At 58.7% G+C, this 14,013-nt stretch overlaps 1 protein-coding gene across 2 annotated transcripts in view; it reads right to left on the reverse strand.

The window, feature by feature from the left end:
- Window positions 1–14,013, reverse strand: part of LTBP2 (latent transforming growth factor beta binding protein 2) — an 86,817-nt gene that overhangs the window by 5,013 nt on the left and 67,791 nt on the right. The window contains exons 17-28 of one of the 2 annotated variants that reach the window (XM_045823245.1): window positions 13,709–13,837; window positions 10,121–10,240; window positions 5,383–5,502; window positions 4,208–4,330; window positions 3,860–3,985; window positions 3,369–3,494; window positions 2,475–2,597; window positions 2,261–2,386; window positions 1,722–1,844; window positions 896–1,030; window positions 481–606; window positions 81–224 (exon numbers count right to left, since the gene is read on the reverse strand). In XM_045823245.1, the coding sequence (XP_045679201.1) occupies window positions 81–224; window positions 481–606; window positions 896–1,030; window positions 1,722–1,844; window positions 2,261–2,386; window positions 2,475–2,597; window positions 3,369–3,494; window positions 3,860–3,985; window positions 4,208–4,330; window positions 5,383–5,502; window positions 10,121–10,240; window positions 13,709–13,837 (1,521 nt within the window). The remainder of the gene's footprint in view (window positions 1–80; window positions 225–480; window positions 607–895; window positions 1,031–1,721; window positions 1,845–2,260; window positions 2,387–2,474; window positions 2,598–3,368; window positions 3,495–3,859; window positions 3,986–4,207; window positions 4,331–5,382; window positions 5,503–10,120; window positions 10,241–13,708; window positions 13,838–14,013) is intronic. The other variant, XM_045823246.1, reaches the window with a different exon arrangement.

A 14,013-nucleotide genomic window follows, 5' to 3' on the forward strand; every position in this document is an offset into this window, starting at 1 on the left:
GCTCGGGAGCTGGGGTGGTGGGAGAGCAAGCCACAGAGTGGCTGTGCATGATGGTTGGGTCGAGTGTGGAGCCCGCTCACCTCCAGCCGCCCGCGGGCGGCAGCGCCCCTCCTGAGCGTCATACTCTTCCAGGTCGCTGGCACAGAGGCACAGGAAGGAGCCCTCCACATTCTCGCAGAGTGCCGCCCCACACACGGCCAGCATGAGCTCACACTCATTCACGTCTGCCAGGCATGAGGGCAGGCTCGTGGGTGGGGAGGAGGCAGCCCATGCCCTCTGCCCCTGCCTCCCGCCTGGGGGGCAGATACTCATCCCCTCAAAGCAAAGAGGCTAGGTCTTGGGGGAGGGGAGCAGAAGTGGGCATGAGTTAGCAGGAAGGAGGAACAGAGGACACGGGAGGAGAGGACGTGGGCCGAGCAACCGTGACCACTTCAGGAGGAGGGCCCCAGGGCCTCTACCCAGGACAGCCAGGCCTCTCACCAACGCAGTCCCAGCCGGAGGATGAGGTCTCGAAGCCCTGGTCACAGAGGCAGCGGAAGGAGCCCTCGGTGTTATCGCAGAAGCCGTGGCTCCCACACACGGTGTCGTTGGCACACTCGTCTATGTCTGCGGGACAGTGGACACCAGTGTGTGGGGCACACTCTCTCTTTACTCCCTGGGGACACTCATTTATGTGGGCTAGTGACACCAAGATCTGTGAACAGTAACTTCTAAACACAGCACAAGGAAACTCTAACATTCCTCTTCAGTTTGTGCACAAGTCCTGCTACATGAAAAAATACAAACTTTCAAACAGCTGCAAAAGTAGTGTCCTCAGGACAAAATAGCTTCTAGCTGCATGCACGAAAGGTAGGCGTCTCCAGCCCCCCCCACCGTGAGCCCCCTCCCTGCTCACCGATGCAGTCTCCGGTTGGGGCCATGTGGAAGCCGGGCTGGCAGCCCCGGACACAGCGGTATGAGCCAGGGCTGTTCTCACACCTCCAGGCCCCACACACCGGGTCTCCTCCATAGTTCTTGCATTCGTCGATATCTGTCCCCAGAGCCATGAAAGGGGATAGAAGTGGCCAGGTCACCGCTCTCGCCCCACCTCTCTGGCATTACAAGATCATGTCCCCACAACCTCGGGGGTCCTCGATATAGTTTGAAACTACTGTGAGCATCTCAACCCCAAAACATCAGGTTCAGGGTCATTTCCCCTGACCCGGCAGGGACAAATGTCTAAAAGAGAGCTCTATGCTATTTAGGAACAATTACTGAGCTCTTAGCCTCCTTTTCCCCACCCCCTTCTCCCGAAAGCAGAGCACTTTATACTTGTCCATATAAAACCTTCACCAGAGTGTATTACAGAGAGTTGTCTTCATACCTGTCTCTCTCACTCAATTTCAAGATTGCCCGTAACTGTCTATGTGTCCTAGTGAAAGACATCAAACCTAGCAGGTGTTTAATAAATGTCTTCAGAATCAGTTTGGCTTTGAAAATTAGATTGTGCGCTCTGCTAGCAAGGATTATTATTGTCTTCACTTTGTCATCCTTGCACAGTCCCTGAGTCAGCAGAGGCTCAATAAATAAATGCATTGTCCACCGGGTGATTAGTGTACGGCAAGGGCCCTGCTTCCCGGAAGCTGCAGCTCCCGGTCCCGGGGAGCTGAGCACCAGGTGGGGGGGCGGTGGCGGTGGGAAGATGTGGGGCAGAGCCCTGTCCCCCAGCAGGGAACCCTTACCCACACACTCCCCGCTGTCTGGGGAGGGCTGGAAGCCAGTCTCACACAGACAGCTGAAGGAGCCCTCGGTGTTGACACAGTGCCCTCCCAGACACCAGTCTGTGACTGCACACTCGTCCACATCTAAAACAGAGACGCCTGTCAGCAGACCCAGTCCCGGGTCCTGAGGGCCCTGGGTGGCTTCCCGTGGGCCCTAGGTAGCCCATGAGAGGGCCAGGGTAGGAAAGGGCTGAAGGTCAGAGGAAGAGTTCAGAGCTGGAGGCCAGAGGCCAGGCTGGGGCAGGAGCCCTGGAACGGGGGCTTTGTCAAGGGGAGAAGGGTGACACCAAAGAGTTTGGAGGGTGCGTGTCTGCTGTAGACATCGCAGAGGCCCTGGTGAAAGAGTCGCTCCGGACACTTGGCTCCCTCTCACTGCTCTCCAACTCCCCGTGTTCCCACCCCAGTGCGAGGGAGCTGGAGCACTTCATGTCAGTACTCTAGACACAGCCTCTAGCGCCCTCTGCTGCCAGTAAGTGGACACGGCCAAGCTGGCTTCTCACCCTGGCAGCTGGCACCTCCCTCGCCGCTGACAAAGCCGGGTGCACAGAGACAGAAGAAGGACCCGTGGCTGTTGAGGCACTCGCCGTGGGGCGCGCAGTACTCCTCTCCCGTGCACTCGTCCACATCTGCAGGGAGAAGATAGGCAGTGGTGTCTCCTGGGGAATATCCCTGCCTCCCCACACAGTCCCGGGCGTGGGGACCTGAGCCACTCACCCTCACACACAGTGCCGTTGGCCAGCCGGAAGCCCAGGGGACACAGGCACTGGTAGGAGCCAGGCATGTTCTTGCACTCGCCTCCCAGGCAGTTGCTCTGGAGGTCTTCACACTCGTCCACATCTGCAGGGTCACACAGGAGGAAGGAGGCCGGTGGCGGCACCTCCCAAGGACAGGACCCAGTGGGGGGGGTCCCCTGCCTGGGGAGCCTGGCCCCAAAGAGACGCCATCCCCTTGGAGAGCAGCACAGCCAGCGTAAGGGAGCCTGTGGGGAGCTAAACGACTGAAGCTCCCCCCACCTCTGCCCCAGCCCAGCAGGCGACCCTGCCTCCTGGCTGGGCTTCTGCAGCTGCCCCTGCAGTGCCCACCTTGGGGACACTCGGCATCTCTTGGCAACCCTGGCCTGGGATGGCCAAACCCCACTGCCCTCACGGCTGAGATGGCTTAGGTTTTACTGAGAAGCAGCGGGGAAACAAATGAGAAACAAATCAAGGAAACATACACACAACCTGAGAAGGTAACAGAAAGGAGAGCCTTCAAGCTGGCCTGAGATTCCAGAAACAGGCTGGCACCACCCTTACGAGGAACCTCTGGGGAGCTTGTTAGAAACCAGATCTCAAGCTCCTCCCCACCCCTCACAGAGGTTCATTTAGCAGGACAGGGACAAGGCCCAGGAGCTGCATTCGCCCAGCGAGGCTGATGCCCACTGAAGCTTGCGACCCAGCGGCTCATCGGCCCTTTAGCTCTGGATCCGTAGGTGTCCACAGCATCAGATCCCACCCTCTGAAGTGGACAGAGGGGCCCCTGGTCTAGGCACAGCCCTGCTGTGCCCTGGCCACTCCCTTCTCTAACCGTGAGGGGTTAGCCTCCCTCACCTGCTGCAGGGGCTCTTACCTTCACAGGTGCGGCCCTGGGGGCTGGGCCGGTAGCCCTGGTCACAGGCCCTGCAGGAGAAGGAGCCGGCAGTGTTGGTGCAGACTCCTGAGGGGCAGACTCCCGGAAAGGCGCACTCGTCTAGGTCTGGGGCAGACAGGGGCGGTCACCTGGGGGCTCGGGAGGGCTTCCTCCGCCTGGTGAGGCAGGAACCTGCCACGCCCCGGGCCTTTCTGTCTGAGCTTGCAAGACTCTCTCTACTGTAAGCTTCCCTCTTGTTTCTGTGGCTCCCGTTTCTTCCTTTCTTCACCTCTAAACTTGGGGATTATGACCACAGAAGCTCTCCTTGGGGCCAAGTCCATGGATAGTGTGCTCTGGCCTAGCCTGGAGACCCTCAGCGTTAGCCCAAAGCTAGGGGACAAATGGAGTGTTCTTTGGAAGGTAAGAGGGCCTCTATCATAGTCTCAGGCCGTCTCTGCCACCCGCACCCCACCCCCCCCGCACCGGGTTACCTTCGCAGGCAGTGCCGTCTTCATTCACCCAGTACCCGCTCTCGCAGGCCGAGCAGGCGAAGGAGCCCTCGGTGTTGAGGCAGAGGCCTGTGGGGCACGAGGCCCGGCTGGCACACTCGTTGACATCTGAAACAGGCCATTGAGTCCCGTGTGGGACTCTGCAGGACAGACAGGCCAGGACTGACAGGTGGGCGGGCGCAGGGGGGAAGACAGGTCTGGGCAGGCAGCGATGCGCTGGGTCAGCACGGTTAGGGCTGCGGGACCAGGGCGGGTCAGGAGAGCGCGCGCACGGGGGAGGGGCGGCGGGCTGGTTTGCTGTGGAGGAAGGGCGCTTCAGCGTGTCTGTACCTTGGCAGCTCTTCCCATCCGAGGTGACCTCGTAGCCCTGCTCACAAGAGCATCTGAAGGAGCCCTCCAGGTTGCTGCACCTTCCATGGGAGCAGACCCCGGGGGTCAGACACTCATTCACATCTGTGGGAGAGAAGCCCAGGATGGCCGCTGGCCTCCTCTCCCTCGTGCAGCCCCCTCTGTCAGGCTTAGAGCACCTCCACTAGGAGGCCAAGGAATCACCCCTCGGAGGACCCACCAGCCACCCCGGGCACGCTGTGAGGTCAGACCTGCTTCTGGCCCCACACCTGGTCCTGGTGGCACAGGTGCCCTTCCCCACCAAGTGCACTTCGTCTCTCTCCAGTGACACTGAGAACAGGGGGCCAGGTCCCTCAGCCCTGGGGCTGGTGTGGCCAGTCCAAGGACACCTAGAGTGAAGTGTCCAAACCCTTGACTCGCCTAACCATGGTCCTGAACCTCTCTGGCTTCTTACCTGCCGACCAAACCAGTACAATCTCACGTTCCCAGCTTCCCAAGCAGCGGTAAGAGGTGAGGCGGCAATGCCGAGAAAGAGCAAGCTAGGCCTGGGTGGCTGAAGGGCAGTGTCAAGGGCCTGGGAAAGGTCTGCCCTCTCCTGAGCCTCAAAGCATCTATTCACGGCTCAGCCCCTCCCGGCATTGTGAACCCTGGGCCCTCCTCCCTGCGGGGGCTGCGGGGAAAGCGCTTCCTCCTACAGCTGACACACAGCCCCCGGTGGAGGGAGGAGAGCACCCGCAGTTCCTTTAGGCATTGCTGTTTAGACACTGCTGTTGGGATGCAGAGCGACAGGAGACCCCTCCTCCCAGGAAACCCCAGCGGGCCAGGCTGCTGGCTCACACCACTGGACTCAGCCTCCTCCCAAGATGCTCGGCACTTCACTCTACGCAGCAGGATCCAGCCACAGAAACTTCTGGGACCTTGGGTAGGACCAAGGAGCCAAAGTGGTCCCCACCCTAGCTGATTCAGACAGCAGAGCATCAGTAACTGACGCACACCCATCTCATGCCCAGCGTCATCTGGGGACCCAGCCGGATCCCGAAGGACAATGGCCTCCAAACCACTTCCCTCTGCCCTCCTCTTTCTCTCCCTGTGTGTGGGCTCCACCAGAGGTCCCAAGCCTAAGCAGTCCTCTCAGCGCCTTGGCAAGCAGCCCTCACCTACACAGCTCCCGCTCTGGCCCCTGTAGCCCTCCTCGCAGGCCAGGCAAGTGTAGGAGCCGGGGGAGTTGACGCATTTCCCATCAGGGCAGGTGCCAGGGTGACGGCATTCGTCGATATCTGCAAAACAACAGCCCCTCCCTCGGTCATCCCTGGGAACCACAGCACGTGGTCTGTGAGGAAGCAAATCCTTGACCCTGCCCTCGGATGAGGAGGGGGGGAATGTCAGCTTCTGCGGGGATGGAAAGTAGGAAAAAGTGAGCGTTGTCCTGTGTTCCCAACTCCACCTCCCACCCACTGTCCTGGAAGAACTTTAGAAAGGGCCGCTCCCTGGGTGGGTGTGAGAGGCTGCGGTGGCCACTAGCTGTGGGAGGGTGAGGGGGCGCCACTTCATGAGCTGGACCGGTGGGAACGGCCTCCATGTCTCCCTGGTTTATTGTTTTTGCTTTTTACAAGTGGTGACAATTCCTGGGATTGAATGCGCTTGGCACAGCAGACCCCAGAATAGATCACCAGCTGGGTGACAAAGGCAAAATGGACTTCCTGCTCCAGAAAATGGGGGCTGACAGTGACCCTCAGTCTTGGATGTGGACACGACCAGCCCCAAGGCTGGTGCAGAGCTAAGGGCGGACACAGGCAGGGTCCCTCTGCTGGAGGGATGACTTTTCTTCCAGTCAAGGACCCTGGAGGGCTCCCAGCACCCACCCTGGTGAGGTCCAGGAAAGTGAGCCAGAAAGGATGAGCCCTAGCACCACCTGGACGAGAAGGGGAAGAGAGGACCTGGGGGGAGGGGAGCTGCAGTCCCGGGAGAGCGACAACGAGGAGGAGGAGGATGGGCATCTCACTCCCAGGCACTGCTCACGGGGCCCTCGCCGATGCGACCCGGCATCATGGGGAGTCCACATCCAAGGGCCCAGGGGGTCCGGCTGAGATAGGAAGGCCATCCCACAAGGACAGAGCCCTGGGTCGGGGCTGTAGGAGGACACTGTGTCCCTCCTGCAGCCCAGTGTCAAGGCTCCCACTCATGACGTACAGGTTGACTGAGCGCCAGAGGAAGCGGGAGGGTCTGTTTTTCCTCAATGGGTCATTGTCACTGTCTCGAAGGGAGTCTGCCCACTTTCGCAGACCCAGAGGCCCTACAGCTCAGGAGGAAGACCTACTCCGCTCCATGGAGGAAAGAAGGAGGCAGGGCCGGGGGTCAGAACACAGGCTTTCCGCCAGGGGACTACGGCCAGAGGATGTCATCACAGAACGGGAAGTGGGCCCTGCATGGAGGGAGAAATTAGTCTCCCCTGAGGTTGCTGGGTCAGTAGGAGACAGGACGCATGGAAGCGCTCTGATCCAGGGAACCAGGGCCTCTCAAGGCCAAAACTTCATCCTGAAAGTCCAGAAGGAGAGGAAGACATCCACAGGGCAGGTGGTTAGTCAGGGGGTATCTGCAAGGAGACACTCAGAACTCCACGGTAACCCTGGACACGTGGAGATTAGGCTCATCTCTAGAGAGAGGGTGGCCCAGAGCCCCTCGCTGGGTGTGGTGACACCGCGCTAAACCCCAGTAAGGGTTTCTGTAAAGACAGACCCAGAGGGAAGGAGACGGAGATGGAGGGAGTGAAGGAGGTAAGACCGCCACTTTGGCCACCCGGAGACAGCGGCCAGCCCCACGGCCTGCTGGCCCGGGCTGAGGTACCAGGAGTCTGGGCAGAGCCGCTGAGAATGATAAGCAATCCCTGCTTCAGGAAGGCAAGACTTTGGGGATGAAGGAGAATAAGGAGGAGGCAAAGGTCCTCCTCTAAGACCACACTGGGGAAAAACGAAGTCTTTGGACCTCTCCTGCAGAGACGAGGCAGTGCAGGGAGAAGATCAGACGTGCCAGCAGCACAGAACCCTGAGGTCTGCCCTGGCCCCAATTCTCTGGGCACACCTGCGGAGGTGAGGCATGAACTGCCTTGTGCTGGGGATTAGGGGCTTGGGGTCCTGATGCTGCTCACTTAATTTTCCAGCTCTTTCTGGGCCATGGTGGGCTTGTGTCTGCCTCCTGGGCTCTTGTGGTTGGGTGGGGCCAGGGGACTAGACCTTTGTGATTTAAGGACAAAGCACTGAACTGCATGCAACACTGCAGAGCGCTCTTTCTTTCTTCCACAGAGACTGGCCGCATACAAGATGCTGGCCATTCCTTTGGCCTGGTTCTAGAGCTACGACACATGAGGCAGGACACTCAGCTGACCCGTGAGGGACACGTGGCACTGGTCCGATATAAAGTTTGCTCTGTTTTGGGAGCATCTGCAATCTTGCCCCCAGCATGTGTCATCCGTTTGGCTCAATAAACTCGTATGAAAAATGTTTTTAAAAAACTTTGCTGTGTTCTAAGTCACTAAGATTGGGGCTGTTTGTTAATGCTCCATCACCTCGTCTATCATGGCAGGCTGCTGCTGGCCTCCTTCCTCAGAGCCCCAGCCAGTGGTGACCAGGATTACCACACGCTTGAGAGGGCTGTCAGCAGGTGGGGGAGGGAGGGCAGAAGAGCCCAGAGGCCCTTACTCTCCACCTGAGCCCGGGAGGGCCTCTTCTGAATGGGAGCCGTTAGCCAAAGCAAACAAAAGAGCAGATGAAGAATCTGCACGAAGTGGATGCCACATCTAACCGGCCCCAGTTAAAGGCACTGGCTGGACTGTCACCCGATATCCTGAGGCGTTCCAGCAGCCCTCTGGTGCCTGGGGTAGAGCCAGCCTTTTCCGCCGGGCCTTGGGTTTGAACTTCAATCTAAGATCACGGTCTGTCTGGGCAGGTTTCTTCTGGTCATGGGGGTGGGCGCTATCCCTCCTACTCACTGCTGTATTCCCTGCCCGTGGCTGGGGCACCGTGGGCGCTTGGGGAAGGTTTGTGGATCAGACAGTGAGACCGTGTGACTAAAACTTCACACCCTCTTGGTATGAGGCTGCTGCAGAGACCCCAGAAGATCCATGGAAACTGTCACTCCAGGGACCGGCTTGCCAACCCGCCCCCTACACCGGGAGAACGAGCGCTTTCCCTTTGCAGGAGGAAAGGTCAGGGTGCCCGCCTCTGTTACTCGTGAGAGCGCAGGGTGGGGAGGGTGCTCGGTCAGGAGCCAGAGGCTCAGGTGACCTTGGCTGTGGGTGGGGGGCCGCAGAGCCCTGGCAGTCTGCAGGGGAATCTCACCCCTTTCGGTCGGAGCCCAGAGTCCTGGTACAACAGACGTGCCATTGAGACTTTGGATGGGCTGCCGTCCAGACCACTCAGGCCTGTCACCAGAGACTTTGAGTTTAAGGGGAAAGAGTGGTTTTTCAGCTGGAAAAAGAAGGAAGAGGGAGCGGAAACTGACTGGCATCCTGGGGTGAGGGGTGATGGCCCCGGCTGTGGTTGCCGATGGAAACCTGGAGAAGTGTGCGGGCTACGTCAGTCTTTCTTTCAGCAGATTCAGGCGTCTGCCCTGGGCCAGGAACTCAGCCTGACCCCCCAGCCGAGGTGTGTGTCTGGAGCCTTTCCTTCAAGAAGGGAAGGGGATGGTCCAGAGGCGTGGTCCAGGGCATGGGGGGTCCGGAAGTGGAAAAGAACGGGGCTGTCAGAGAGTAACACTTCCCCGTGTTTGTGGAGGGTCCGCATGCGCCCGTTGCACGGATATTCGGCCCTCACAGGAGCCCTGCGTGGGCACGACAGTTCCGTGTTCAGACACGGACACAGGGGCCGAATGCAGGCCTGTCTCCGCCACAGCCTGCGCCCGGACACACTCAGTCACCTGACATGCTCGGTCACCTGTCACGCTCGGTGAGGGTACATCAGATCTTTCTGACGTCCTGGTGTTTGCTCCGTTCATTTCCTGTCATTCTGCTTTTCTTTTTGATGATGTCTAAGGTCAAACTCATAACACTGTGATGCTTAAATACGGTGAACTCTCAGGTGTCTAGCACAGGACTTTGCATAAGGTAGGCACCGCAAAATGCCAACTCCCTTCCCTCCCCATTTCCCTGGAGACGCCAGGCTGTTGGCTCCACCACGTTGCTGGAGACAAGAGGTTCTGCCTTTGATCACGCAGGCTTGAGTCTTAAAGGCAGAGCGCCACAAGGGAGCCATGGGGTGGGGGGGGGTGGCGGGGAAGGTGACATGTGAGGAGTACAGACAAAGTTTTCTGTCCTACAGCCCCAGCCAGCTCTTGCAAGTATTTGACACCCCAGCCTGGCAGGGAGGTGGCAGGGGCAGAGCTGCCAGGAGGTGGCACAGCAGCGACCAGTTCAAGCCAGCTGGTAATGTCACAGCAAGAGCAGGGCGCATTCCCTCGTTCATTCACTCAGCTAGAATTTGTTGGTGGTGTCCAACACACAGACAATTATTATTGGTCATCTAGGATATGGGCCAGTCTGAATGAGCTCACAGCCTGAAAGCTTTGGCAAGAAGGCTGAGCTGAGGTACTGGGCGCCTCCCAGATAGAGCGACTCCTTCTCCCTGCGTAAGGAGAGCACCACAGCTCACAGCGAGGGGCACAGGTGTACAGAGGGATGTCCTCGGGGCCTCGTGCACACAGAATTGCCTGCATTCTCGGCTTCAGGGGACAGGCGGGATGCCAAAATACCGCAGAGGGGGTGGAAGGGCTCAATATTCCCAGGCGGCTCTCTGTCCATAGGAGCGGGCTCGGCATCAAGGGGCCCAGTCAGGGACAAGTTGGAAGGGGCATGGGGGACCATCAGTGTGTGGGGAGACGGCAGGGCGGCACCCAACTCCTTACCTTGGCAGTGTCCCTTCCTGACCATGATGTAGCCCTGGTCACACTCGCAGTGGTAGGAGCCCTCTGTGTTGGTGCAGCGCCCCCCACGGCACGCCTCTAGCTGCTCACACTCATCTATGTCTGCAAACACAGGGAAAAGGCTTGATTTGGGGCCAGCCCTGCAAGAGGTCCTGGACACCCCTGCAGAAGCCAAGGACAAGGACACCCATGCTGAGGCCCAGGAAGGACAGGCACCCTCGCTGCGGCCATGGTTGGCAGGGGGCTTCTGTGCCAGATCTGGGACCTACCTAGCTCCGGCCTCTGCAAACCCCCCTCAGTCTCTTTCTCCCAGGGAGGCTAATTTGGGGTCCCATGGGGACCCTCACAGCTGTCTCCTCACCACAGTGCAAGAGCTGGTCTTGAGGTCAGAGGACAGTCCATAAGGCATGAAGAAGCCAACAAAGTCCCCCTCCCAACACACCCCCCTGTATGGGTCTGGTCCTAGAGCTCTTACAGGCCTTCTTAAAGGTTAGGGATTAAACAGCAAGTGAGAGACAGCGTGTTAGGCAGCTGAGGAACTATCAGTGAGGTTTATTCCATTGTCCCAAAGCATGCGGGTGCCCTGTGATGGCTCAAAGGCACAACCCTGGTCATGCCGTTCCCTTGCTGAAGCCCCACCAGGGTCCCCCATGGCTCAGCCTGGCTCACACGGCCTCTGCCTGCTGGCCTCCGTCCTGCTGGATTTGCTGATCCCCCTCGCCCGGGTCCCGCCTCTAAGCTTCGTTCACACAAATGCCTCTGCTCGGTTTGATGGCCAGCAGAGTGCTCCCATTTCAGAGACTGGGTGTATGGACCAACTCTAGGTCGCTCTGGCCCCGCCGCACTCCCCGCCCCACCATCGAATTCATGGAGGACTCAGCTGCACCCCCACCCCCAGTGCTGACTTGTTCAAACACTCCCCAGTGCCCTTGTGTAGGTTAGATGAGATAATCCAGGTGGAGGGTTTAGCTCAGGGCCTGCCTGCCACAAGGTGGGCACTGAGGAAGTGTCAACTGCTGCTATTATTATTATTATTATTATTATTATTATTATTGCATTAAACCTACCCCATAAAATCCAAGCTCCTCAGCCTGGCATGTAAGGTCTTTCAAGAGCCACCTGCTGCCTAAGTCTCTCACCTCAGCTCCTGCCTCCCCCACTCTCCCTGGCCCCAACCACACGAGCTGCTGCACAAGCTGACTCCTTGCCCGGAGTGGCTCCCCACCCACCCACTTGGCTGTCTCCCACTCATCTCTCAGGTGAGACTCACTTCTCCCCTCTAACCCAAATGCTCCTTCCCAGGGTTCCCTGAGGACCCAGCCCTCACAGTACTGCTCATCTACTCGCTTTTCCCCTCCCTGACCGTCAAGAATGTGCCTTATTCTCCCAGAGGGCCCCGCTGTCCAGCACAGAACTCCCCAAAGCGCACACTGCATGAACGGAATAACGGTCATTTGCTTCGGGGCAGAGTTTTCCTCCAGCAGCACTGCACAGCCCTGCAGTGCGCAGCGAGTCCCGGGCCCACATCTGCAGGTTCTGAGCCGGCAGTACTGGACGGGCCCAGGAACCTGCACTTTAACAACTCCGTGGGCAGTTCTGAAATAACTGGCCCTCACTCTGGAAGTGCTAATCCCAGTGGGTGAGAACAGGGAACTCAGAGGCAGAGCCGTGTTTGCGAACTCGATAAAGGACCCGCAGGCTGGCGGGGCCAGCACATGGCCTGAAAGACGAGGCTGGGAGCACTGGGGCGCTCCGTGGAGAGCAGCGGAAGTCGAAAAAGCCTGGCTTTTGGCCCACGTGCGAAGAAAGGCTCCGCACGAGTCAAACACGCTGTGAAAGGCAAAATAATAACCTGAAGGAGAGAACAGGTAGGAGAATATCCCTGCGACTTAAGGGTGGGGAAGAACTTCTTAAAGCATGAACGTAAGGCACAAAGGTGACTTTCAATGCATCGACATTAAAGATTTCTGTTATAAAAGGGCATGTGAACCAGGATGATGGACAGAGGACAAAACAGCAGAGGTGCGGTGTCTCAGCCCAGGTGAGCGTCTGGAACACGCGAGGAGCTCTAAGAGGGCCATGAGAAAAACCAGCAACTGCCGCTGGAAGACTGAGCAAAAGCCAGGAACAAGCAATTTCCAGGTAAGGAAACCCGGAGGCTAAACTCCAAAGAGATACTTACACTTATTCATAAAGCAACTCATTCAAAATATTTAATAGTCAAATAATTCATATTACTCAATTGTATTATTTGAATCCTAGAAACTGTAAATTAATGAACTGACATAATGATACTGTTTTACGAGACTAGGACAATTTAGACAGTGGATGTTACCCTGGGTGAGGCCTCAGTGAGTGGCAGCCAGACCCCACGGCAGAAGTACGGACAGCTGGCCTTGAGCTCCCTCCCTCCTTCCCAGCTGTTGGGTCTGGCAGAGACACCCTGGACACCCAGGCTGGCATGCAGCAGAACGCTCCGCGTGGGCCAGTCCTTGCAACACCACTCCCTGCAGCAGCCACTGCAGGTCCCGGGCCAGCCCCCAGGGCCGGGCCGGCGGAGAGCAGTGCCCCTGCCTGCAACACGGGCCAAGGCCACAAGGCCTGGAGAAGCCCCTCGCCCTCAGCCTCTGCCCTCTCCAGCTCCGGCTTGTGGGGAGCACTGCAGCCCGAGTCCCTTCCCTGACAGCCCGCTGACCGAATCGCCACTCTCTGCTTCCAGACCTCTACTGGCTGCCGCTGGCCACGGGACGGCGTCCAAGCACTTCGGGCTGGCCCTCAGGACACCTCACAACTGGCCTGAGCCCCTGCCACTTCCTGCACAGACCTCCAGTCACACCGGATCTATCGTTGTTCCCAGGCCTGGCCACTGCCCTGTGCGCGGCAGAGGCGGCTCCCTTTCCCCGCAGTTCCCTCTGCTCCCTCCAGCCCGTCACTTCGCATGGGAGGGTGTGTGCTGGAGGAAGCAGACCATGCTTTGGGGCCCAAAGGGCTTTGGTTCTGTGCCCAGGTCTGCCACAGCCAGGTGTGAGGTCCCTGGGAGCTTCAGTTCACCTCTCTGAGCCCCTGTGTGCTAAACTGGAAAGAGGGTATAAGGATTTCTTTGCACGGGTTGGGATGATGAGCTTCGTAAATAAAACGCTTGGGCCAGTGGCGGCCGGAATGAGCACTCCTCTCACAGGGGCGTGTTCCCCGCCCAGTCTGCCGGCAGTCCCAGCCAGCTGCCTCCCGGGTCGCCCTCCTCTCCCTAAACGAAAGCATCTCCTTGTCACTCAGAATGGGGGGCCTGGCTTTTAGACCTCCTCCTCAGCCATGTCCCTGGACCCTCTCACTCTTCACATTAGCCACAGCTCCCCAAAGCCTTTGTGAGTGTTGCTGCTTTTCTGATTCGTGCCTCTCAAGTTCCGTGTCAGGGTAGGTTGGCTTCCCCCCAAGTCCAGCCCAGAGCCTGGGGCTTGGATCCCTGGGCCCCCGCACCCCTCACACTGCAGAGCTGTGACAGAGTTCCTGCATCCACTTCCACCTCTACACTCTCTGTGGGGTCCTGTGCCCACCCCAAGGGCAGGGGCTTACCTTGGCATCCCTGCGTGGTCCCTGAGGTGGCCGGTGCATAGCCAGGGTAGCAGAGGCAGGAGTAGGAGCCCACGTGGTTGACACAGCGCCCTTTTCCCAGGCAAGGGTCCCTCAGACACTCATTGTCATCTGAGCACAGGGAGGGGGGGAGGGAGGTCAGGGAGGCCTTTCTTGGGCACCTGCCAGCAACCTGCCTGTGCTAGGGGCTGGATGGGGATGGTGCTGTGGGGCAAGGAGTGGGTGAGGGAGCAGAGGAGGCCGGGCAGATGAAATATCTCTAAGGCTGGGCACCATGAAGCCATCCA

The sequence above is a fragment of the Phyllostomus hastatus genome, unplaced genomic scaffold, assembly GCF_019186645.2.
Source record: "Phyllostomus hastatus isolate PE091 unplaced genomic scaffold, TTU_PhHast_1.1 phas_scaffold_501, whole genome shotgun sequence".
NCBI lineage: Eukaryota > Metazoa > Chordata > Mammalia > Chiroptera > Phyllostomidae > Phyllostomus > Phyllostomus hastatus.